At 36.5% G+C, this 24,751-nt stretch overlaps 1 protein-coding gene across 1 annotated transcript; it reads right to left on the reverse strand.

Moving 5' to 3' along the window:
* Positions 1-7,751: 7,751 nt before the first annotated feature.
* Positions 7,752-15,975, reverse strand: LOC127985612 (regulatory-associated protein of mTOR-like). Its single transcript, XM_052587644.1, has 6 exons — positions 15,828-15,975; positions 15,551-15,661; positions 11,357-11,431; positions 11,066-11,131; positions 10,174-10,365; positions 7,752-7,982 (listed from the first exon to the last, which is right to left on the reverse strand). The coding sequence occupies exons 3-6, from the start codon at positions 11,360-11,362 to the stop codon at positions 7,752-7,754; spliced, it is 495 nt and encodes a 164-aa protein (XP_052443604.1). The 5' UTR covers positions 11,363-11,431; positions 15,551-15,661; positions 15,828-15,975.
* Positions 15,976-24,751: the final 8,776 nt, after the last annotated feature.

Below are 24,751 nucleotides of genomic sequence, written 5' to 3' on the forward strand. Positions count from 1 at the left end.
GGCCAAGAAATGGAAAATCAAAATGTTCTTGATATTTACACACAAAAAAGAGATTATTCTACTTACTCTTAAAACTAACACCCTAGTTTAAAACATTAATTATTATTCTCCCCCCCTTTGAAATGCCCAGAATTTAAAGTCAATTGATGTTTCATTGTTGTATGTAATCAAGGATGTGTGTTCTGTACAACTTATGTCTGTCCATCAATCATGGCTGGAGTTTATATTTAATAACATGCCCTAACAACTGAAAGATTACGTTTTTAATTATAATTATAAAAATTATAATTTTTTTGGGATGAAATTCAAACTGAATTTAATTTTGCTAATGAAATCAGCACATACTCAGCTGGACCAGAAATATTTGCTTTAGGTGAAAATTTCTATGATGTGAGTTGAATATATTTTATTATAGTTTATATTACTATTGCAATTGTTAACTATTCACACAATGGGTAGCTAGAGTTTTATTGGAGTTGTATTTGAAGAAATTTGTCAACAGTAATTTGTATATTTGGTGACAGTGCTCATCCGTGGCAAAAGTTGTTTAATGATGAGTTTGTGTGTAGATGCAGTCTCATGAGAGTGTCCATAATAACCCCTGTACAAAGCTAAAAGACCCTAGAATGGACACAAGAACAACAGAACTGGACATTGGAGCAGTGGAAAAAGGTTGTCTGGACTGATGAGACCTATTGTCTTTTACATCATGTTTACTTGGGGATGTAATGGCACCAGGATACACTGGAGGAAGATTACAAACCGTTCAAAGGACTGTGATGCTCTTGGGAATGTTCTGTTAGGAAACTCCTGTTTCCGGTGTTGTCCTGATCTCTTAAATGCTATTCTGATTTAGTATCTGTGGGATGTGCTGGACCAACCAATACAATCAATGGTGACTCACAGAGTATGTGAGAGGAGTGGAGTGGAAACGATTTCCCCTCCGCACTCAGAGCATTTAATAATCACTCCGCTCCAGGTTCACAATTTCCCGCTCCCGCTCCACTCCCCGCTCAGTGATACCAGAAACACCGCTCCGCCTTCGCTCCGTGGCTATAGTATTTCAGTATGTTTAAAATGTTATGTTCATAATGTAGTCTATATTAAAATAAAATAAAAAATAACAGGAGAGTTTCAAAGTGCTTTAGGCTATTGTGTGCAAACTTTTTTTCCCTACCACATGCCAAACTAATAACATGGATGTCAGCATTAATATAATTACTGTATTCTTCTGTGCAAATTTTGTTTGTGATGAAAATAACAGTACATTTTTATTTTGTCTACAGACCAATGCATTTCTTACAGATTTCTGCTCATTCAAAATCAGATACAGATGAAGTAACACTGTAAGATTACATTTCTTTGAATGCATTATTGCGAAAGCGATTGCGTGTGAATGTGCTGTAAGTGTTTAAATCATGCTTCGACCCGAAAATATTCAGTAAAAGGAACAGACAAACTCCTTGAGAACGAACCTATAACTTCCCGCTCGGCTATTGTCGTCATTGTAACCTTCTGATTTGAGAGATCCATCTGTAACAAGCTATAGTTAAATATGTTTAATGTGAATACTTGCTAAATATGCAGTTGGCATGAATTGTACTCGTGATGGAGCGGTGGTGGAGCGCTCTTGGAGCGAGTGAAAACCACAACGCTCCGACTTTTAAAAAATCCGCTCCTCGCTCCTGTCAAAATCACACTGCTCCACTCCACGCTCCGCTCCCATACTCTAGTGACTCAACTTAAAGACATTAAATATCTACTGGTAATGTCTTAGTGCCAGATATCACAGGTCACCTTTAGCGGTCTTAAAAAGTCTATGACTTGGCAAGTCTTCGTTGTTTTGGCAGCACAAGGATGACCAACAGGTGGTAATAATGTTTGGCACATCGTTGTGGTTTTTCCATTAAGTTTAATTTGTCCCAAATTATTGTTAATATACATAATGACTTTACCCCAGGCTGAAAGATTTATTGTATTGTGTATTTTTCAGAAAAAAAAAAAAAAAAATCATTTCTCAAGCCAAAAATCAAGCCTTTATGCTTCATATAGAGATCTATAATAAGCTGTGCCTACTAAGCTTTTTGTCTGGTGTGCGAGGCCTGAAGACAGTACACATGCAAGCACAGCAAAAGCTCACTGTGGAGGCCATACTCCTCTGATGCTGCCATTAAATCTGTAAATAAAGTAGCTCTTTGGTTTTTAGATTTCTAGTCAGATGTTCAGGGACAGTGCAGTCCAACTCACAAATGTCCCCATCTTCAACATTCACCTGAGCCAGTAAACTGTCTCTGTACTCTTTAAGGTGAAGACCATCACATGTGCTTAAGAAAATAACATCCAGCCCTAGTGACTACTGTCCCATGTAGGGGAGGACTTTTCAGGCATGGGGGCCCCAACACAATTAAACAAAAGGACGCTCTTTTACACCTAACTCTTATTTTGCTCGCACTAATATTTTTTAGTTCACAACTTAAGTAAATCATTTGTCAACCTGATGCTGTTCTAAAGCCAAAAACTCCCTAAAGCTGTTCCAAATTGGTCGTTCGTTGTAGGCGGATTCTGTTAAATAAAATATCTCACTTGGCATTGAACTTTGAGCTTTAGAATTTTACAGATATTATTTATACTCTAACAACAGCATTACACACTAACTAAAGTTTGAAACATGGGATCACGAAGAATGGGACCTTTAAATCTTTTTACAAAAAAGGATTCAAATATAAAATTATCGCATGCAACTCGTTTGTATTCCATGTGTTCTTAAGGCATATGGTATGGTTTGACAAGAAACAAATTTAAAATGTAATCTAATGATCTGAGTGGTCTTTTAGGTTTTAATTCAGTGAGCACATCTGCAATGTATTTAGGTCCTAGGCCTTTTTCTAAACGAGTATAAGTACTTTAAAATCAATCCAAAATGTAACAAAGCCAGTGTAAAGACCTGAGGACTGGTGTGATATGCTCAGATTTTCTGGTTTTATTCAGAATTCTGGCAGCAGCGTTCTGGATGAGCTGCAGCTGTCTAATGGTCTTCCTGTGAAGGTCAGTGAAGAGACAATTACTATAGTCCACCCTGCTGGTGAAAAGGCATGAACAAGTTTTGACAGGAAACAAAACAGCTAATTCTTGCAATGTTTTTAGATGATAGTATGCTGATTTAGTTACTGCTTTGACATGACTACTGAATCTAAGGACTGTCCCTAGAATCACACCAAGATTCCTGACTTGATTTTTAGTTGTTAGACCCCATAGAGTCAAGGTACTGTATGCATTCACCTCTTGAACTTCAACTTTGTTTCCAAATGCAATGACTTCAGTTTTTTCCTTGTTTAACTGAAGAAAGTTCTGCCACATCCAACTGTTAATTTCATCAATGCAATGACAAAGTAGTCAATGGGGCTGTAGTCATTTGGTCATAAGGCTAGGTAAATCTGGGTATCATCAGCATAGCTGTGATAGGCAATTTGGTTCTTTCTCATTATTTGAATTAGTAGGAGCATATACAGGCTATACAAGAGTGGTGCAAAATTTATGCTCTCCTATACTCACATAAGAACCTCTCCCTTCTAAGTATGACCTGAACCATTTTAGTGCCATCCCAGACAGCCTGACCCAGTTTTCCAGTCTCTGTAGAAGTGCGTTATGATTGACAGTGTCAAATGCAGCACTGAGATCTAGTAATACCAGCACTGATATTTTGCCAAAATCTGAATTTAAGCAAATATCATTTATTATCTTAAAGGGTTAGTTCACCCAATAATCAAAATTATGTTATTAATAACTCACCCTCATGTCGTTCCAAACCCATGAGACCTCTGTTTATCTTCAGAACACAGTTTAACAGTGTACTGTTTGAGAAAATGAATAACTCCGGGATATTGATTTGTTTTAACTCAGAGGGAGTGTCAGCCACATTAAAAAAGTTAACAGCTTAAGTCATTTGTGGATTAATTCGTATTGGAGACGCGAACCGTTTAAAATGATTCAGTTCAATTTGGTGAACTGGTTCAAAAAGATCTGGTTATATAAAATGATTTGTTAGCGAACTGGATATCACAAACTGCTTTGTTTTGAACTCTCTCACAACAGACACGGAAGAGAAGACAATGCTGAATAAAGTCGTAGTTTTTGCTATTTTTGGACCAAAATGTATTTTCGATGCTTCAAAAAATTATATCTGACCCTCTGATGTCACATGGACTACTTTGATGATGTTTTTCTTACCTTTCTGGACATGGACAGTAGACCATACACACAGTTTCTATGGGGGAACGATAGCTCTCGGACTAAATCTAAAATATCTTAAACTGTGTTCCGAAGATAAACGGAGGTCTCTCTTGGTTTGGAACGACATGAGGGTGAGTTATTAATTACATAGTTTTGATTACTGGGTGAACTAACCCTTTAATGAGCGCTGTCTCTGTGCTGTGTTGCGGTCGGAAACCAGATTGAAAATTGTCTAGGTATCCATTTGAGTTTAAGTATTTGTTCAGCTGATTAAAAACTACCTCTTTCTATAATTTTGCCTATAAAAGGAAGATTTGGTCTATAATTGCTCAAAATGTTGTTATCAAGATTGCACTTTTTCAGAAGGGGTTTAACAACTGCAGTTTTGAGCGAGTTTGGAAAAGTCCCAGAAAGAAGTGAGGCATTCAACACTCTTAAGAGATCTGCTTCTAAACATTTTGCAATGAATCGCTTCCAAAATAGACATAGTATCTTCTTTTTTATATTGTGGTCAAATCTGTCTGACCGCCTTCCTGATATTAATGTCTTCTCAGAGAAGGAGGAAGCAAACTCATTGCATTTGCTGTCGGAGAGCATTTCACTAGGAATCTGACTTGGGGGTTTTGTCTGTCTTTTAACAGCAGCAAAAAGAGTGGGAGTGTTAAGTTTCTGTTTATAAGGTTTGAGAAGAAACTCTGTCTAGCTGTGGCTAATTCCACATTGAAAGCTTAAAGGCTGTCTTTAGAGATGCAAGAGTGTATTTCAAGTTTCTTCTTCCGCCACATCCGCTCATCTTTTCTGCATTGTCTTTTCGAACTCTGTACTGCTGTTGATTTTCTCATTAGCTGATTTCTGCCTGCCAGCCGTCTTACTGACTATTACAGGAGCAATATCATCAATAACATTCTTAACTTTTGAATTAAATAAATCAAGGAAAAGATCAACAGAGTCTGCAGAAATGCTTGGTGTTAAAGATATAGCCTCCATAAATAGCACACTAATGTTCTTATTAATATATCTCTTTCTGACAAAGACAGATCTACTGTAGATACAGTGGTAGCAGAGATCAATATATTAAAGAAAATACAGAAGTGATCAGATAGTGCTGCTTCCTTAATAACAATGGATGAAATGTTTAGATCTCCACTGATGATTAAATCTAGAGTGTGTCGTCAACTGTGTGTGGGTCCATGCATATGCTGAATCAGGTCAAAAGTGTTTAAAACAGTTATGTATTTTGTAGTTTTATTTTATGCATTATCTACATGAATATTAAAAACCCCTGCAATAGCAAAACAGTCAAACTCTGAGGAAATCATTGATAACATTTCTGTGAACTCTTTAACAAAGGCTGGAGAGTATTTCTGAGGGCAGTAAATAGTGATAAACAGTATTGATTTTTTTCTTTAAGACATTCTGGCTGTTTATGTAAAAATGTGCCATGATGGAAATTATGACAAATCTGTTAAGGTGCAATACATAGCGAAACAGAACTCAATTTGGAACTCACAGAAGAATGTACCTGGAGTCTTAACATTACCTTCATAACATCTCCCCCATCCTCATCACTTTCTACAGGGGCACCAACAGCTGAATACTGGTATGGGAACTCTAAAGCTACCCACCAATTTTAAATCCCTTCAGCAGAGAGTAAAGACTTAAAAAATACTGAAACCTTTGTCCCAACAATCATAGACCTCTAGCATCTACAAGGCTATCAGCAGTGTCAGGAACTCCTTGTTTTGCAAGCAATGTTGAATAGAAAAGAATATACTGGATCAATCAGGTCAGGTCATCCAGACAAGAGCTTCTTCCCCCAAGAAGTAAAACTCTCTTGACCTCTGCTCTTGAGAGGCTGACATCACATCAGTATTGATTTTACTACAAAAAAATTGGTTACTATAGTTAAAGTCCATGAAATCAAAATGTTAAATTCTTATTTTTAATGGAATACTGCAGTGTTTATTATAAATAATTTATCTGAGCACTTTATTATATATATATATATATATATATATATATATATATATATATATATATATATATATATATATATATATATATATATATATATATATATATATATATATATATATATATATATATATATATATATATATATATATATATATAGTGTTCCTGTAGCTCAAGTGGTAGAGCATTGCGTTATCAAGCGTTATCAAGGTTGGGGGGTTCAATTCTCCGGGAACACATGATAGGTAAAAATGTATAGATGAATGCACTGTAAGTCGCTTTGGATAAAAGCGTCTGCTATTTTTTTTATTCATGTTCACCCATAAACTTTAATCAAAAACGTTAACCTCCGCTCCCACCCGCAAAATGACTCATCTTCTCTTCTGGTCATGGGTTATGCCGCAAGGGCGGGGCTAGTGACGAGGGCTAAACGCTGGAGGAAAAACTGAAGGTGATGCTTCACTTTATAGAAATCAATGCACTGACAAGCCATGGGGGAGTACACTAAAGGATAATACCACAACATTACTCTTAGGACATTGCAAACTTTTTTTATGATTATGACTTAACCTGATGGAGTACGCACTCAGTCATTCAGACTCTTTCCCTCTCTCTCTCTCATGCACACGCGCTTTTAGGCATGTTTTGTGCCATTGATTTTCCTTGTCGTCATCTTCCTCAATAAATAAAACATCTCTTCATGCTAGAATTTCTATCCAGTGAAGAGAAATCCCCTCACAACTAACAGCAAACTGGTATTCAGATCTGCCTTTCATTTTGTTAGCAATGCCCCAACTTCCAACGAATGAATCAATTCCTGAGGGACGAGATCAAGTCCCATCCTCTCATTTCAAATGCTGTTTCACTTGGATAGATGTCACAGTAGAGGAAAAAATACAATCGTTACTTCAGTTTCATGCCGACTTTAAACCATGGTAAACACAAATTAACATTGGTGTTGCTACACTTACCATAGTTTATGCAAGATATTTGTTGTGAAATTGTGGTTATAAAAATGGTAATTAATACAAAAAAACTAAACCAAAAAAAGAAAAAAGATGGTTAATACGTGTTGACTTCAACAAAACCTTAGTTCATTTTCGTAAGGGAATACATTTCTTACATTTAATTTTCAGTACTAAATTTGGTCCTGTGATGATTATTTTGTTTAACAATGTTTCAGAAATTAAATGTTTCACTTTAATTTCTCCACTATGGAGCTAACAACTTGGGAGCCTCCAACATATTCACTTTCAAACTTTTCAAAGTTCATTGTTATAGCGCAACTTAATGGTAAAGGCAGCAAATACACATTCCTAATGTTGCTGCCGCCAATAAGGGGGTGGTAAAAGTAATATTCTGGTTGAGAACCATCAGTATGTACACTTTATGGAGTTTACAGTCTTACATTTCCAAAACAGTTTTATGTAAAATGTGAACCAGGATCTGTTGGAGAAACACAATGTTGTTCACTCAACAGCATGTTTGGACAAAAGAATGGGAGCAGAATATCCCTGTCAATCAATGATTTGTAAACAATCCCCAGTTCAAAGATGCACAGTTCTTAGTATTAGAACAAACTTAAGATAATGAAGTTGAAAAAAAACAAAAAAACAATGGAATTCCAATAAACTTGCCTTCCTCACGATGGGACTTCCATCATTAATGAGTTGTGCTAGCATCATGGCCACATTATGATCAATGGTGGTAGAATGATCGGTTCTCTCTGCAGAATTCCCAACAAATGTACCCAAAGCAAACACAGCTGCACACCGCACCTGCCAATGACACCAACACAAGCACAAATTAACCACACTACACCCTTGGTCAGAGTTATGGCAAGAAGGTAGTACGCTTTTTGACCACATATAAAGGTAATAATTTTGAGGTACATATCTTAGTCAGGAATAGACTTGGGTGTGCACAGAACAGAATGGCTTGTAATGCATCATAGCAGGTTGGTAACACTTTTTTAATATCAACTTTCATTAATAAATCATTAACAAACATCATATAATGATTAACAGATCATTAGTTAATATAAATTCAAATAGCAAGAAAAGTAAAATAATGTGCTTGTTAATGCTTACTGATAAACATATTAAACATTACATAATGATTAACAAAAAAAAAATTAATGTTAATTAAAATGCTTACGAATTCTTGCTCTTCTTGACAATCTTCAAATGTTTTTAACAGATATTATACAATGATTAAAAACTTTTGATACATTGTGATACGGTAAAGGTTCAATTTGTATATTATAAGGGAACAAAGTTCAATCAGTTTATATTACATTGTATTGATAAAGTAATATTTTCTTGAAAAATAGGTTAGTTTTCTCCTTTTGATGTATGATTCAAAGAATAACCTGTTTAATTATATTTAGTGGTATATTAATATAATTAAGGCAATAAAAACATGTTTACATTACAGTCAATTACAATTTGTGTTATGTCTTTAGCAAGCATTTAGCTCAACTTAATTAAACACCCTTTACACAAATATTGTTACAGCAGCTAAAATCCAAAACCAATAAAGGTACTAGATTAGTAAACGTTTACAAATTATAAATAGTTTAAACTTTAGATTGGGTACTGCAAAAACATGAATGAATGGTCAAAAAAAAAAAAGGTGAATTCAGATCATTTGGGACCCGTTTTGCCACTGAGATGACTGCTCAAAAAGTTACTAATGATTAGTTAAAATTTATAATCATGTACAACTGATCAATAGTTTCCACTTTAGATTTTAGGTTAAAATTATTTTTTTTTTTTGTTCAGATATGTAAATAGAAGAAGTCTACACAACAAGCACATACCACATATATGACCTTTACAGAATGTGATTATGAGTTAGTGAAAAATATATTAACATGAAAAGTTTGTGAAGTGCTTAATTACCAAATTAGGGCTGTGCAAATAATCAAATGTGATTTTCATGAGCATCTGTCAGTAAAGCAGTTTCTGTGATTTCTCTCCAGCTCGTGCTTTCAGATGAAGTGGCATTTAATACACAGAGCCGTAGTTCACTGACAAGCTACTGTATGTGATATTGTGTTCATAATCGCAGGCGATTGATTCATTGTCGATAATGAACCCAATATTGCGTAGCTTATCAGTGAACTATGGCTCTGTGTATTAAATGCGGGTACATTCAAACAGTTCAGGCATTGCAGTGCATCAAATGTAAAAAAAACAAAAATACCATTCAGTTTCTTGCACAGACCAATCTGTTTGTATCTTTACACATCAATGTATCGTCACGAGCTACAGGGTTTAATTTGGTTTTGTTTGTGCTCTATTCTTTCTATAATTTTTATTTTGTATGTTTAAAGGGGCGGTCACACTAGACTTTAAACGTGCAAAATTATTTCGGACGCCTTTGCGAATATGGGCGGGAGCAAGATAAAACGGTCTCTCCTCAATTATCACATGGATTAATATGTGCGTCTTATTATATTGTACTCTCTGTATCTGTATGTCAGAAGTTCACCAAACTTGAACTTTGGAACGCAGCGAAAATTTTTCACATGAGCTTGCGTTTCCGGTCTGACGCATTCGCGTGCGTATGAATGGAAGTCAATGGAACGAAAAGTGCAGTGTGACCGCCCCTTTAGATCTGATTCCCATCCACTTGCATTATATGACTAACAGACCGCAACATTTTTTTTTTTTTTTTACGTTTTTTTTATGATCATGTGAATTGAAAGTTTAACGACATTTGTAAGCATTTCAATTTACATAACAAATTATGTTAATTCATTGATCATTAGGTAATGTTTAACGAGTACATTAGTAAACATGAATAAATAAATTAACATATTTCTAGCTATGTGAATATATGTTAACTAATGATTTATTATTAAACATTATATATTGTTTGTTAATGATTAATGAAAGTTATATATACATGTTACCCTTGAAAATCTAAAATATGCAAGCGCTACAAGAATTAGACTTTCAGAACCTCTGGTATCGGATCAGACAGAAGGCTGTAGAGCTTCTCATGAGCACTATCTCGAACTCCACACCAGCGTGCAGAATCAAAGTTCTGCCAGATACGGCCCAAACAGATTGCCACCCACTGCCTCAGAAGAGGATGAGGGTCATTCAGCTGCTCCAGACAGATCGCAATCAGGTTACCCTGCAGACAAGCCTCCTGATGAAAAGAAAGGACAATAAGTTCTGAGAATAGATTTTACATTTGTTATATATAACCTTGTTAAAAATAACAATAGATTGTTCAAAGCATCCAATTATATTCATATTTACTTTTCAAGTTTGTTTGTAAACATTAGTTTAACAACTGTCATTACAGACAAGGTAAGCTCACACTATACAACTTTTGGTTGGATTTTGCGGTCAGAGACAGGTTTTCAAGGTCTGCGACAAAACCCTAAGACTGCAGCCAAATCGGTGCTTTCTTTGGTTTGCTGATTCTTTGTAGGTGTGAGCAGGTCAGTGATGTGATCTGAGCCTGTTACGAGCAGTCACCGACACCACAATCTTTTCAAACTTGTTTCAAATTATTGCCACATGATCTTGTTGTGTGTTCGATGTAATAACAAGGTGGGAGTAATCCAGCCAATCACAGTGCATATGGTATAAATAAAAGTCTTGTAATAACTTTACGAATTTTTCTTTGAATTTACACGAGAAAACCTTTTCTGGACTGCGTCTTGACCAAAAGTCTTGTCATTTGTATACCTCGTCAGTGTTGTGTTATGTAGTATGACAAGATGATAACAGATGACAGAAACCTTGTGGAGTGTGAGCACCGCAGCAGTTCATGTAATCTTACAGTCCTGTAGTGTGAGCTTGCCTTTTGTTTTTAATCTTTTATTTCATCTGTCTTATACCTGTCCTGTGTTGTAGTTGTTGACAATGACCGCAAGGATGAAGACTGCCATGGTCCGATGCTCAGCCTGGATAAAGAATCAGGTGTCAACAATTAAAAACATTTAATTAACAGTGTCTTATCCATTTTCAATGTGCTTTCGTGATTTGACTGGTCAAAAGTACACAAAATTCCGATTAAAAAACAAAGAATAGTCTGAACTCAACAAATATGGGACAGCAGTTGAAGTAAACAGAACAGATTTTGTTTTGAAAAAGTTGAAAATGATTCAGTGCCATCCTAAGATACTCACAGGCATGAACGGGTCAGCCAGCACCGACAGGAAGTACTTGTGTCCATTGTCTTTTACAAGATCAGCTTGGCATGACTACAGAAAAGAGAAAGAGAAGCAGGAAGAGTAGGCGAGTGTAAAAGAAGGAATTGAAGAAGTGACAAAAATTTTGACTGCTGACAACATTTTCTCCCAATCTTGCTGTCTGTTGCTGAGTCAGAGTTGTAAAACACTTACATACTCTCCTAAAGAAAGGGCAAGTTGTACTATAGCCTGCTTGTGCACTCCACTTCATCTGGTGATTTTTTAAGTGCCAGATGCAATTGAGAACTCACCAATTACACATACTAACCACTCTAAATGATCTAAACAGTTCTGTGTATATCTGAACAGTATGGGGTTAGTAAGATTTTTTTTTTTTCTACAATAAATTAGGTCTTTTAATGAGCAAGGACACATACAATGTATTAAAAGTGGCAGTAAAAACTTTTAGATTGTTACACCCACACACACACACACACACACACACACACTTATAACTATTTCTTATTAAATGCTGTTCTTTTGAACCTACTATTCACTACTGAAACGTGAAAAAAAAGTATCAGGTTTTCAGACCAAAATATTAAGCAGCACAACCATTTTTAACTGTGATAATATGAAATGCCACTTAAGCACCAAATCAGCAAACTGATTTCTAAAGGATCATGTGACAATGAAAACTGAAGGAATGTCTGTCAATTTAAACATGCCAATTAAAGGGGTAATTCACCCCAAAATCTAAATTCTGTCATCATGTACTAACCCTTAAGTTGTTCCAAACCTGTATAAACCTCCATTCTATCTTTATGTCAATACTTTCTAAATTGGTGCTCGCATATCTTGTGACTGAAACAATTTTTTAATTGACGCAGGTGTCAATGAGATCTGAGGGCAATAATATCTGCATCAGAGTTGTGGAGAGCTGTGCATCCGGGTCTCTCTGCTCAAAGAGGAATTAAAAATAGAATGAACAGTTTCAGTTTGACCCTAAAATTTGACATTTTAGGTCAAGTCACAGGGTATCGTTTGACCTTTGATTTAATATTCATTCCCAAGAGCAGCTGTTGAATTTGATAATTCAATCATAAAATATAACATAAAGAAAAATGTGTTTTCAGTAGCCAGATCAACAGCATTAGAGTTTCAATTTGAGTGCTGCAGTCTCTGTGAGGTATGTGCGAATAATCATCTATCTCTGCAGGTGTCTTTACCACTATTGCCAGAGACAGATGGCAAACCACTTTCATTTCCACTGCTCTTCCAGACTCCAATGTACGAGATACACTCTGAATGTCTTCTATGATAAACAAAGTCACATTAATCTAACTTCAATTAATAAAATAAGATAACAGATGAATCTTTGACTAGACCAGGAATGTGCATTAAAAAGATAATCTTAATTCCATGTTGATTTTTTAAATTTATTTAGAAATAAAAACCAATATAGAATTTACAGTACAATTCAAAAAAATAATAATAATAAAATAAACCTTCTTAATGCAAGTTCTTGGTATACTGAACAATTTATTGTTGCATTTTATTACAAAAGAAAACTGTGTGAAAGAGTTGTTTTACTTTGAATCTTTAATAAAAAAAAAATAATAATAAACTTATTTTCCCTCTGAATTGACTTTCTGATAACATCCATAGATATCCAAGGGCATATAAGGAATCCGTTCTGGATATAAGTAACGGAGTGTCTATTTACACTAAGTACAAATAGCCTGCCTTGTTGGCTGGAGCTTTCTACACTAATTTCACCCACCAACGCGCAATTACTGTAGGCTTGTCAACACTACAAAGTACAGGCACTACGTCAGCTCCAGTGGTGCAGACGGTAAAATGTGTGTAAACTGCATGTACCACTAAGAAAATATGCTATTTTCACTGAGTGTAAATAGCTGCTGCATAAAAGTAAACCAACAGCCAAATAGCTATAAAGCAAACTCATAATTGGTTCAGCTGCATTCTTGTGTGTGATGCCTACTTTTCACAATTTGTAGTCAGTACCTGATAAAATACATCCTGTCCTATGTTTTCTTAATTGAATTATGTGTATCACTCAGAATTATGATGCATTATAGAAGTGGAATTATAATGGCATTTCACACCAACTTTGAGGGTCTGGGCCTGTATTCACAAAACATTTTATCTTACCACTAAGAGTTCTCATAAATAGCAGTAAAAGTTTTTAGCTAAAGTTTTAAAACCTATTTACAAAGCTGCTGAGACAAACTTTTACTAAGGGATAAAGAGAAGTCTGAAGCTAAGAGAAAGGGTGGGGTTGACCTCGTTGCTATGGCTGAAAGCAGCATGCGTACTAACTATTCACACAGTGACTGGCTATAAGTCCTTGTCAGAGATTTATTAATGGAAATATTGTAGAGCACAATATTATGTTGCTATATTCAAATAAAGGTTTAAAAAAAATAAAAATAAAATGCAGGATAAGTGTCACTTGTTCGTTCAGCAAAATAATAGTCTTCTGCTGCTGTACGCTGTACATATGTTTCTTCTGAAATTTTAATCATCACTCACCCGGTTTTATTTTGTTGTGTAGTTACCCATAGACAGCGCAGAACAGTTGAGAAGCACAGTTTTAAAGGGGTCATATGATGTGTATTTGGGGTAATGAAATGTGTTTATGTGGTTTAAGGTAGGAAAAATCCATCATTTTCCACACTGTACATTTTTGTTTCTCCTCTATGCCCTGCCTTCTGAAACACATTGATTTTTACAAGGCTCATTGTCTGAAAAATGAGGTTTGCTCTGACTGGCCAGCTATCCAAGTGCATTGAGATTGGCCGAATACCTCAAGTGTGTGACAGAAATGTTACAACCCCTTAAGATATTGTGATGCCCTGAGTGACTAGACAAAAACATAAAACCCATTATAAACGTGATATAAACATGATTTCTAGTTGTGTCCTCTTTTGGAAGGCCAAACAAAGTAGTTTATCTTTCTCAACAAAACAGCACAACACACAGCGACGGAGTGTGCGGAAGCGGGAGGGATAGAGTGAGCCGCAGCCTAGAGTGAGCGGAGGCTGGCTTGAGTGAGCGTCTTTTGGACTTGCGACAATCACATGTGATGACCCAGGGCTGGACTCAGCTTTGCCCAAGGTGAAAGCCGATCCAGTGATCCACAGTGCAAAGTTGATGTATTTCCTCAACGACCAGCACGGATCAGCTCCAGGTTATTATAATTGATCATTAATTAATTATTAGTCTGTAATTATGATTATTCATCAAAATCATCAAAACTGGCTCATGGAATCAAAAATGAATCAAAATGATTGTGCATGGAATTCTTTAAAATATACAGTATGCATACAGGCATTCAAACTCATTAGTGAAATCTCCACCTGGTGGCGCAAAAGGGACAGCCGGCACCATTATTCAGACCGGAATTCTCACAAGTAAATGAAGATTAAATAATCAAATAAATTGCTGCTGAATTTGACAGTGATACCATACAGTGAGTTTATTATATATATATATAAATATATATATATATTTGTGATTCTCATCTGTTCTGTGCTGTCTATAGGAAGTGCAGCTTCATTAATACAGATTTAACTACGCACAACTGAATAAAAAGGGTGGGTAATGATTATTTCTGCAAAATACGTTAGGTTGGACTATTACTACATTAGGTAGGACTATTATTTTGCTCAACAAATGGATGTTGTTGTCACGGGCTCAGATTTGGTTGACCACATAGGGTAAACTTATTTTTAAGTCGTTTATCCTTTTTCTACCCATGAATTCTACCCCCCTCTGAAACCCCACACAACCCCCCTACCTGCTGAAACATGGACCATCTCACCTCCTCCAACCCACACTACCCAATTACCCCCCAACCTTACCACATCACAGAAAAACTGTCTAAAACTAATTAGTAACACACTCTCCTCTACAGGTGCATCTAAAAATTTTGAATATCATGAAAAAGGTCTTTATTTTTTGAATATATATATATAAAATTGTATTGCATTACTGTATAATACATTATTGTATTATGCTTTTTTTTATCTTTGAATATCAAGTTTGATGGCTTCAATAGTAAAAGGTTGGTCATTATTATGTAAATGATTTTAAATGTTCTAAATATCACGTGGAATTCTGGGTAAAACAAGGGCTGAAATGAAAGGGATAAAGTGGTTTACGTACACTATCCACAGCCAAGATCTTCGCCCATATGAAGACCAAAAGAGGCCTGAGCTCTCTTGCTGAACTCTGTAACAGTTTCAACACATATGGAAAAATCCCCACTGAAAGAGCCTGCGGAGAGCAAAAGAGAGAGCGGGGGGAAAAAAAGACCAGATGATGATGCAAGGTAGCTGTAGAATGATATTCTGCACACAGTGTACCTAACTAACATATGTATCATCTAAAGGCTACTGTATGAAAAAGAAATGTAAAAACAAATGTTAGTTGTGTATCTCACCAAACTGACGGCCCAAGGGCCCAGGTCCAGAAATCGCCCCAACAAATCCAGTGCTCTCAGTCTGTGCACCTGACTTAAGAGGACCTACGAAAAACCAGATGGGAGAACATTAATGTGATGTTCCACACTCTTCCATAGTCAGCGGAGTTAGGGAGGAGTGGATGACTGGGATATGCAAGTTAGTGTATGACTCTACAAAAGGGCCACAGAAATGAAAAACGGGGAACAGAGAAAGGGGACAAACTGCTTTTAGTTATTTCATTGACCTACTGGAGATGATGTTACAGCTTTGGTCATTGTGGTCCTTTAGGGAGTATAAGGTATTTAAAATACCTTGCACCAACAATAATCAGCAAATGTCCCATACCCACACAAACATAACAACAGGCAGACATACATTCTCTCACACACAATGAGAACAACTAATAAAATCATACTGAACAGATGCTCGGAATCACATACTGTACATACCTGCAGGCTGGCACAAGCTAATGACAGCCACCTGTGTGTGTACATTTATTTATGCACTGTAACCCTAAAGCTCTCTCTCTCACACACACACACAGTACTGTGCAAAAGTCTTAGGCCACTAGAATTTTCACCAAAAAAAAAAAAAAAAAAAAAAAAAATCCAAACATTTCCACACATTCCTTTTGCCATTAAATGTAATAATCCAGAGAGATTTTTTTTTTTTTGCACAAGGAGTCTGACAGCAGCTAGTGCTCCATAGAGAGATCTAATCTGATCATCATCCAGTCTGTCTGGAATGCCATGAAGAAACAGAACAAACTGAGACAGACAAAATCCAGAAGAATTGTGGCAATATCTCCAAAATGCTCGAAGAAAACTGCAAGGTACTTGTGTAAAAATGCTGTAAAGTTAGTATAGTGTCAAAAAATAATGCCATACATAAAACTTCTATTATCTTAACTAAATAAAATCAACAATTGGTGTGACCACACTGTGTGTTAAAAAAGCTTTTGTCCTAGGGTGCACTTGTGCATTGTTTTTCAGGTAGCTTAGCAGATAGGTTTCTTGAAGTGTCTTGGAAACACTGCCACAATTCTTCTGGATTTAGTCTGTTTCAGTTTGTTCTGTTTATTCATGTTATTCCAAACAGACTGGATGATGGTGAGATCAGATCTCTGTGTGGAGCACTGGCTGCTGTCAGACTCCTTGTGAAAAAACAACATCTTAATGGATTATTACAATTAATGGCAAAAATAATGTTTTGGAATGTAAACTAACATTTACTACTGATACTACTGATATACTACTGCCAAAGATAGATATAACTGAAAAAGAAAGTTCTAAATACTCTGAACTAAGTTAAGTTTGCCTTGCTCCAAAAAAAAAAAAAAAAAAAAAAAAAAAAAAAAAAAAAAAAATTAACAAAAAGTTAATAAGTATTTAGATATTTCTTTTGAGTTGACAAACTGACATATTTTTGTCAATTTTAATTGTTTCATTGTTTTGATTTTACTCAATTTGTTTATTTTAATTTAGACAAACTTAAATGGAAATGAAACTGGGCAACTTTAGGTATGTATAATTACAAATATGATTAACAGGATAAGGTGTCATGCTCCAGGGCTTCTATTTTCAATGAAAACAAACAAACAAACAAACACCAATACCAGTCAAAAGTCTTGATAAACCTAGGTAAATCTTACTAACTTCCCATCTGTATTTGTTTCTGTGAATATTACAGCATGACTATCCACAGAACTTGTGAGATGATCATCAATGGGTGGGGAAGGCATGGCGAAATAAATTTTTGATTTAAAAAAATTTTTTAAGCATTTAAGCATAAGCCTTTAGATCAAAAGACCTGAGATTATGAGAAGCCTAAAATGAGTTGTTTGAATTTTTTAAAATAGTTTTAAATAGCAATTTAATTTTCATATTCCTACGCCAGCTTTTTAAAAACTCTGTATACGTGTGCATGTATTAAAAGCATCTAGATACCGTGGCACACACTCTCAGCATGGTGAGGGGGTCCGGATAAAGGCCTGCCCAGAGACAGAGCCATGCTGTGCGTAAGGAGTGCAACAGAAGGACTACCCACCTCAATGCCCACACAAAAACATGCACAAACTCCAAAATGCCTGCAATCTACTGCCAAAACAATATGCCAACCTGCCATAAAGGTATTAATAGATCTCTGGGTCACGTCAAATCACGGACTGTGAAAATTCTCAGCATGCACCTTGGCCATAACAGGGCGTTCCTTAATACCCTGAGAAATGCCTATGACAGAAGGAAGGAAGGAACAAAGGAAGGAATAAAGGAAGGAAGGAAGGAAGGAAGGATGGAAGTAGCAAGATAAATGAGAGAATAGAGAGTAGGAGGAATATGAGGGAGGTCTGTTTTTTCTGACTCTGGCCAAAATGGAAGATTAATCAGCACTTACAAGGTTTTACACACATACATTTGTGTAAAAGTGTGACAGGCTGCTGAGTTTAAGATAAGTGTGAAGATCTGAGCCCATCTGTGAAGAGTCCAGAACTCTTGAAGAGAGAAATATTACAAAAACTCAATTTGACTCAATACAAGCAGCAGGAAAAAATAATTCTGATCAGATAGCATTAACCTAACAGTTTACATTTCATGAGTTCTATGCATTCACTGGGAATCAAAGTACCAATACTGTCATGTATACTGTCATGATGTACTGTCTGAGCTAAAGGAACATACACAGCAAGATTTTGGAGCATCTGAACAATTACATGTACATTAAATTACATATTTTGAAAGCTTATTACTCAAATTAACTTCTGAACAGTACACTATAAAAGACATACAATATTTGGAAGCCTGAGCAATACATACATACATATACACACACACACACACACACACACACACACACACACATATATATATATATATATATACGTTAAATAGTAATGACTTTATGAATTTCTTCACTGATAAAATAGATAACATTAGAAATACAATAGCGAATGTAGATTCTACAGCATCTAACACTTCAGTTTCATCCATCGCACCCAAACATAAACTGCAGTGCTTTACAACCATAGGACAGGAGGAGCTAAATAAACTTATCACTGTATCTAAACCAACAACATGTTTATTAGATCCTGTACCCACTAAATTACTGAAAGAGCTGTTACCTGTAGGCGAAGAACCGCTTCTCAATATCATTAACTCGTCGTTATCTTTAGGACACGTCCCAAAACCATTCAAGCTGGCGGTTATCAAGCCTCTTATTAAGAAACCAAAACTAGATCCTAGTGTACTGGCAAATTATAGGCCTATTTCAAATCTTCCATTTATGTCTAAAATTTTAGAAAAAGTTGTGTCTGCTCAATTGAGCACCTTCCTGCATAAAAATGATCTGTATGAAGAATTTCAGTCAGGTTTTAGGCCCCACCATAGCACAGAAACTGCACTTGTTAAAATTACAAATGACCTGCTCCTTGCGTCAGACCAAGGCTGCATCTCATTTCTAGTCTTACTTGATCTTAGTGCTGCGTTCGACACCATAGATCATGACATACTCATAGATCGATTACAAAACTATACAGGTATTCAAGGGCAGGCTCTAAGATGGTTTAGATCCTACCTGTCCGATCGCTACCATTTTGTTTACTTAAATGGGGAGTCATCTCATTTATCATCAGTAAAATATGGAGTGCCACAAGGATCCGTCCTAGGTCCCCTTCTATTTTCAATATACATGTTGCCCCTTGGTAATATTATTAGAAAATACGGAATTAGCTTCCACTGTTATGCTGATGATACTCAGCTATATATATCAACGAGACCAGATGAAACTTCCCAATTATCTAAGCTAACAGAGTGTGTTAAAAATGTAAAAGATTGGATGACAAAGAATTTTCTCCAATTAAATTCGGATAAGACGGAGATATTAATTATTGGACCAAAAAACACTACACAGAATCTTGTAGATTACAATCTGCAACTAGACGGATGTACTGTTACTTCCTCTACAGTCAGAAATCTGGGTGTTATATTAGACAGCAATTTGTCTTTTGAAAATCATATTTCCAATGTTACAAAAATTGCATTCTTCCATCTTAGAAACATTGCCAAGCTACGAAACATGTTATCTGTTTCTGATGCAGAAAAGCTAGTTCATGCATTCATGACCTCTAGACTGGACTATTGTAATGCACTTCTAGGTGGTTGTCCTGCTTCTTCAATAAACAAGCTACAGGTCGTCCAAAATGCAGCAGCTAGAGTCCTTACGAGGTCAAGAAAATATGATCATATTACCCCAATTTTACAGTCTCTGCACTGGCTACCTATTAAGTTCCGCATCAGTTACAAATTATCATTACTTACCTATAAGGCCCTAAATGGTTTAGCTCCAGCGTACCTAACTAGCCTTCTACCACGCTACAACCCATCACGCACCCTAAGGTCACAAAACGCTGGACTTTTGGTAGTTCCTAGGATAGCAAAGTCCACTAAAGGAGGTAGAGCCTTCTCACATTTGGCTCCCAAACTCTGGAATAGCCTTCCTGATAATGTTCGGGGTTCAGACACACTCTCTTTGTTTAAATCTAGATTAAAAACACATCTCTTTCGCCAAGCATTCGAATAATGTATCTTTTTAATTGTGAGTGTAGTTGCATCTGATCAAAGGTGCATTTTTATTTTTTATTCATTAGCTTGGGTTAAACTAATTTTACTTTGTTGGATCAGCAGCTATGCTAATGATGTCTGTATTTTGTTTCTATGTTTTGCCACGGGATTCACATCCCGTGGTAACTAGGATTTACACAAGCTCCAGTCTGGATCCAGAACACCTGAGAAGAGATGATGCTGACCCTCAGAGGACCCCAGATGATGCTAACCCTGAATGAACAAACAGAACTAACAATTATTCCTAATTGTGTGACTTAATCATATAATAACTTAATAATATTGATAGTTCATCGTCTAGCTGACTACGTCTTGTATTATTATAATTTTTTAGTTTTTCTAAAATCCTGTCAAATGTGCACAAACTACTAGCTACTACTAAATATTGTAGAAACATAATTTTCTGTAAAGTTGCTTTGTAACGATTTGTTTTGTAAAAAGCGCTATACAAATAAACTTGAATTGAATTGAATTGAATATATATATATATATATATATATATATATATATACTATAAATACACTATATAATATACATACACTCATCTAAAGGATTATAAGGGAAAACCTGTTCAATTTCACATTAATGCAATTATCTAATCAACCAATCACATGGCAGTTGCTTCAATGCATTTAGGGGTGCTGTCCTGGTCAAGACAATCTCCTGAACTCCAAACTGAATGTCAGAATGGGAAAGAAAGGTGATTTAAGCAATTTTGCGTGCAGCAATGCAAGAACAGTGTTTATAAATTCAGTTGGTTTAGTGTACAATAGTATTTTGGGGTGCATGATATATATCGGCCGATGTTAAATGTGCATCTCATCAGTAAAGCCGGTTCTCTAAACAGTGGTAAATAACATTATGTGCGTGATTTCACATAGAGAAGTTGTTACTACACGGAGCCATTGCTAACTGACAAGCTGCGCAAATCCACATTCATTATCAGCTTGGATTTACGCAGCTTGTCAGTTAAAAACGGTTCCATGTAGTAACAGCTGCTCTATGTGAAACCACACAACTGATGGTATTTACCACTGATTAGATAACCGGCGTTACTGATTAGATGGGCATTAATCATTGGCCGATATATACCGTGCATCCCTAATAGTATTGTTAATGTATTCTAAACAAAATATCAGTAGTGAAATAATATTTTTATAGAAATAGTTTACTGTGCTTTGTACATTAACAACGTTAGACAGTTTACAGTGTAGTAGCTTGAACAATGTAAAGTCTGTGCAAAATATGAGTAGTGCAAATACATGTATGTAAAGTACTGTGACCAGTGCGGTAAGAGAGAAGGTGCAGGTTAGATTGATTGTGTGGAGTTCAGAAGGATCACAGCCTGGGGAAAGAAGCTCTTCCTGAGCCTACTAGTGCAAGAGCGTAGGCTACTGTAACACCAGTCGGATGGAAGGAGGGTAAAAAGTCCATGATTAGGGTGAGAGGAATCCTTGATGATGTTCCTTGCCCTGCCCAGGCAGCACTTGTGATAAATGTTCTCAATGGCTCAATAGTTAACTGGGTGCCATTGATCTGTTGAGCAGTTTTTACTACCCGCTGGAGTACTTTGTTGTCAGATGCGGAGCAACTGCTGTACCATACTAAGATGCAGTTTGTGAGTATGCTCTCAATGGTACAGCGGTAGAATTACACAAGGATCCTGGGACTCAGGTGAGCTTTCTTAAGGCTCCGTAAGAATTAAAGGCGATGGCGTGCCTTTTTGACCAGGGTGGAGGTGTTAAGAGACCAGGTGATGTCATCAGAGATGTTAATGCCAAGGAACTTGAAACTCGACACATGCTCCACTGCAGCTCCATTGATGTAGATGGGTGTGTGTGCATGACTCCTAGACTGCCTGAAGTCTACAGTGATCTCCTTTGTATTCTTGGTATTTAGTTCAAGATTGTCGGTGGCACACCACACAGCTAGGTGCTGCACCTTATCCCTGTAGACTGACTCATTATCATTTTTGAACAGGTGTCATTTGCAAAATTGATTATGGTGTTGGAGCCATAAACAGAAACGCAATCATGGGTGAATAAGGAGTGCAGAAGAGGGCTCAGTACACAGCCCTGTTGAACACCTGTGTTCAGGGTGATGATGGAGGAGGAGAGGTTATCTAATTTAACAGACTGAGGTCTGTTAGTCAGAAAATCTAGAATCCAGTTGCTGAGGGATGTGCTGATTCCAAGCTGGCTGAGCTTGGGAGACCATCTTGGAGGGGATTACAGAGTTAAATGCAGAACTGAAATCAATAAACATAATTCTCACATGTGTATTTTGACTGTCCAGGTGGGTGAGGGCATTGTGAAGTGCTCTAGAGATGGTGTCCTCAATTGACCTATTGCGGTGATAGGCAAATTGGAATGGGTCTAGTGAAGCAGGGAAACAGGATTTTAAATGGGATACAACCAGCCACTCAAACCACTGCTTCGGTACTGGCACTAGTGTTAATTTTGTCAGACGAGACGAAATATGTTCGTCAACGACCTTTTGTTTCATGACTAAGACGAGACGATGACAAGAATGCACAACTTGTCCAAAATATAGGTATAATTATTATGTATACTAACATATACGTAAATAAGCATGTAAACATGAACTTACATATATATACACATATATATATATATATATATATATAAATATATATATATATATATATATATATATATATATATACACACACACACACACACATATACATATATATATATATATATATATATATATATATATATATATATGTATACTCATAATCATAAAAAATTTGTTTTACGGTGAAGACAGACAGACAGACGCGCATCACGCCACCCCCGCTGCCACACGCGCGTTCGCTCTCACCTCATGTTTGCGGCTGACTGCAAATGATCATAAATGATGGACAACTATACCCGGGAAAAGACAAAAGTAGTCCGGCGCCAAGATAAGAAAAAGAAAAAAGACCAAGACTAGGCCCGTGCATCACTTTTAGGTAACCTACATTTATAATCCTGTAAAACTTTTTTTGATTTGATAACATTAAGTTAATAACATGTTTTAATGTCGGTGATAGTAATATCACTGCTGCATCTGCTTTAATATAATCTGAGTTTCCATGTTCCCTTCTGAAAATTAACCATTATTTTACTACTAAAAAACTAAACAAAACATGGTTATTGTAGCAATGGTAACTACAAATCAACCATGGCTTTGACACTGCAAATTGCTTCAAACAATAATTTACGAAGCATTCAGATAATATTTTTGTGTTAAAGGGGGGTGAAATGCTATTTCATGCATACTGAGTTTTTTACACTGTTAAAGAGTTGGATTACCATGCTAAACATGGACAAAGTTTCAAAAATTAAGTTGTACGTTTGAAGGAGTATTTCTGTTCCAAAAATACTCCTTCCGGTTTGTCACAAGTTTCGGAAAGTTTTTTCGAGTATGGCTCTGTGTGACGTTAGGTGGAGCGGAATTTCCTTATATGGGTCCTGAGGGCACGTCTGCCGGAAGAGCCCGCGCTCCCGTATAGCAGAGCACTGAGAGGCTGAGCACAGACAATCACTGATCAGAGCGAGAGCATCGCGAAATGTCACAAAAGGAGTGTTTTTGGTTGCCAGGGCAAGACAACCCTGCACAGATTACCAAAGAAAAAACAGCATTAAGGGACCAGTGGATGGAGTTTATTTTTACAGAGCATCAACGGAGTTGTGCAAGTGTTTGTGTTTGTTCCCTGCATTTCGAAGATGCTTGTTTTACAAACAAGGCCCAGTTTGACGACGGATTTGCGTATCGTTTATTTCTTAAGGATGATGCAATCCCAACGAAAAAGGGTCACGATCGTGTGTTGGAACCACAGGTGGTGAGTAAAATTGCTTCAAATATCTCTGCCTCCTTGTTAGTGCGTCCGCCTCCAATCGGAGACCGCGGCACGGCACAAGTCCGAATCCGCTTTTGCTAGTTTAAAGCAACACCATGTAACTTCTGCTCATGGTTGCCCCATGTGGTTGATAAGCGCAATTGTTTGTTACCAGTGTCTTCAATACTGTTGCTGTATAAGCTTGCCCGTGGGCTGCACAATACACAAGTGCATTTCGGACACACCCTGAGTGCACCTGCACAATGTGCTTCAGGCCATGCGATTAGATTGTTAACTTTGGAGTCGATTAAGGCGACAAGGCCCAGTTTGACGACGCGATGAGAGGAATAAGACATAATTCACCCCAAAAAGATGTGATGTGGATTACCTCAGGATTTGAGATTTAGATTTCCTCCGAAAAAAAAACATGAGCAAGTCTCTT

Source organism: Carassius gibelio, chromosome B21 (assembly GCF_023724105.1).
Source record: "Carassius gibelio isolate Cgi1373 ecotype wild population from Czech Republic chromosome B21, carGib1.2-hapl.c, whole genome shotgun sequence".
In the NCBI taxonomy this organism is placed as follows: Eukaryota; Metazoa; Chordata; class Actinopteri; order Cypriniformes; family Cyprinidae; genus Carassius; species Carassius gibelio.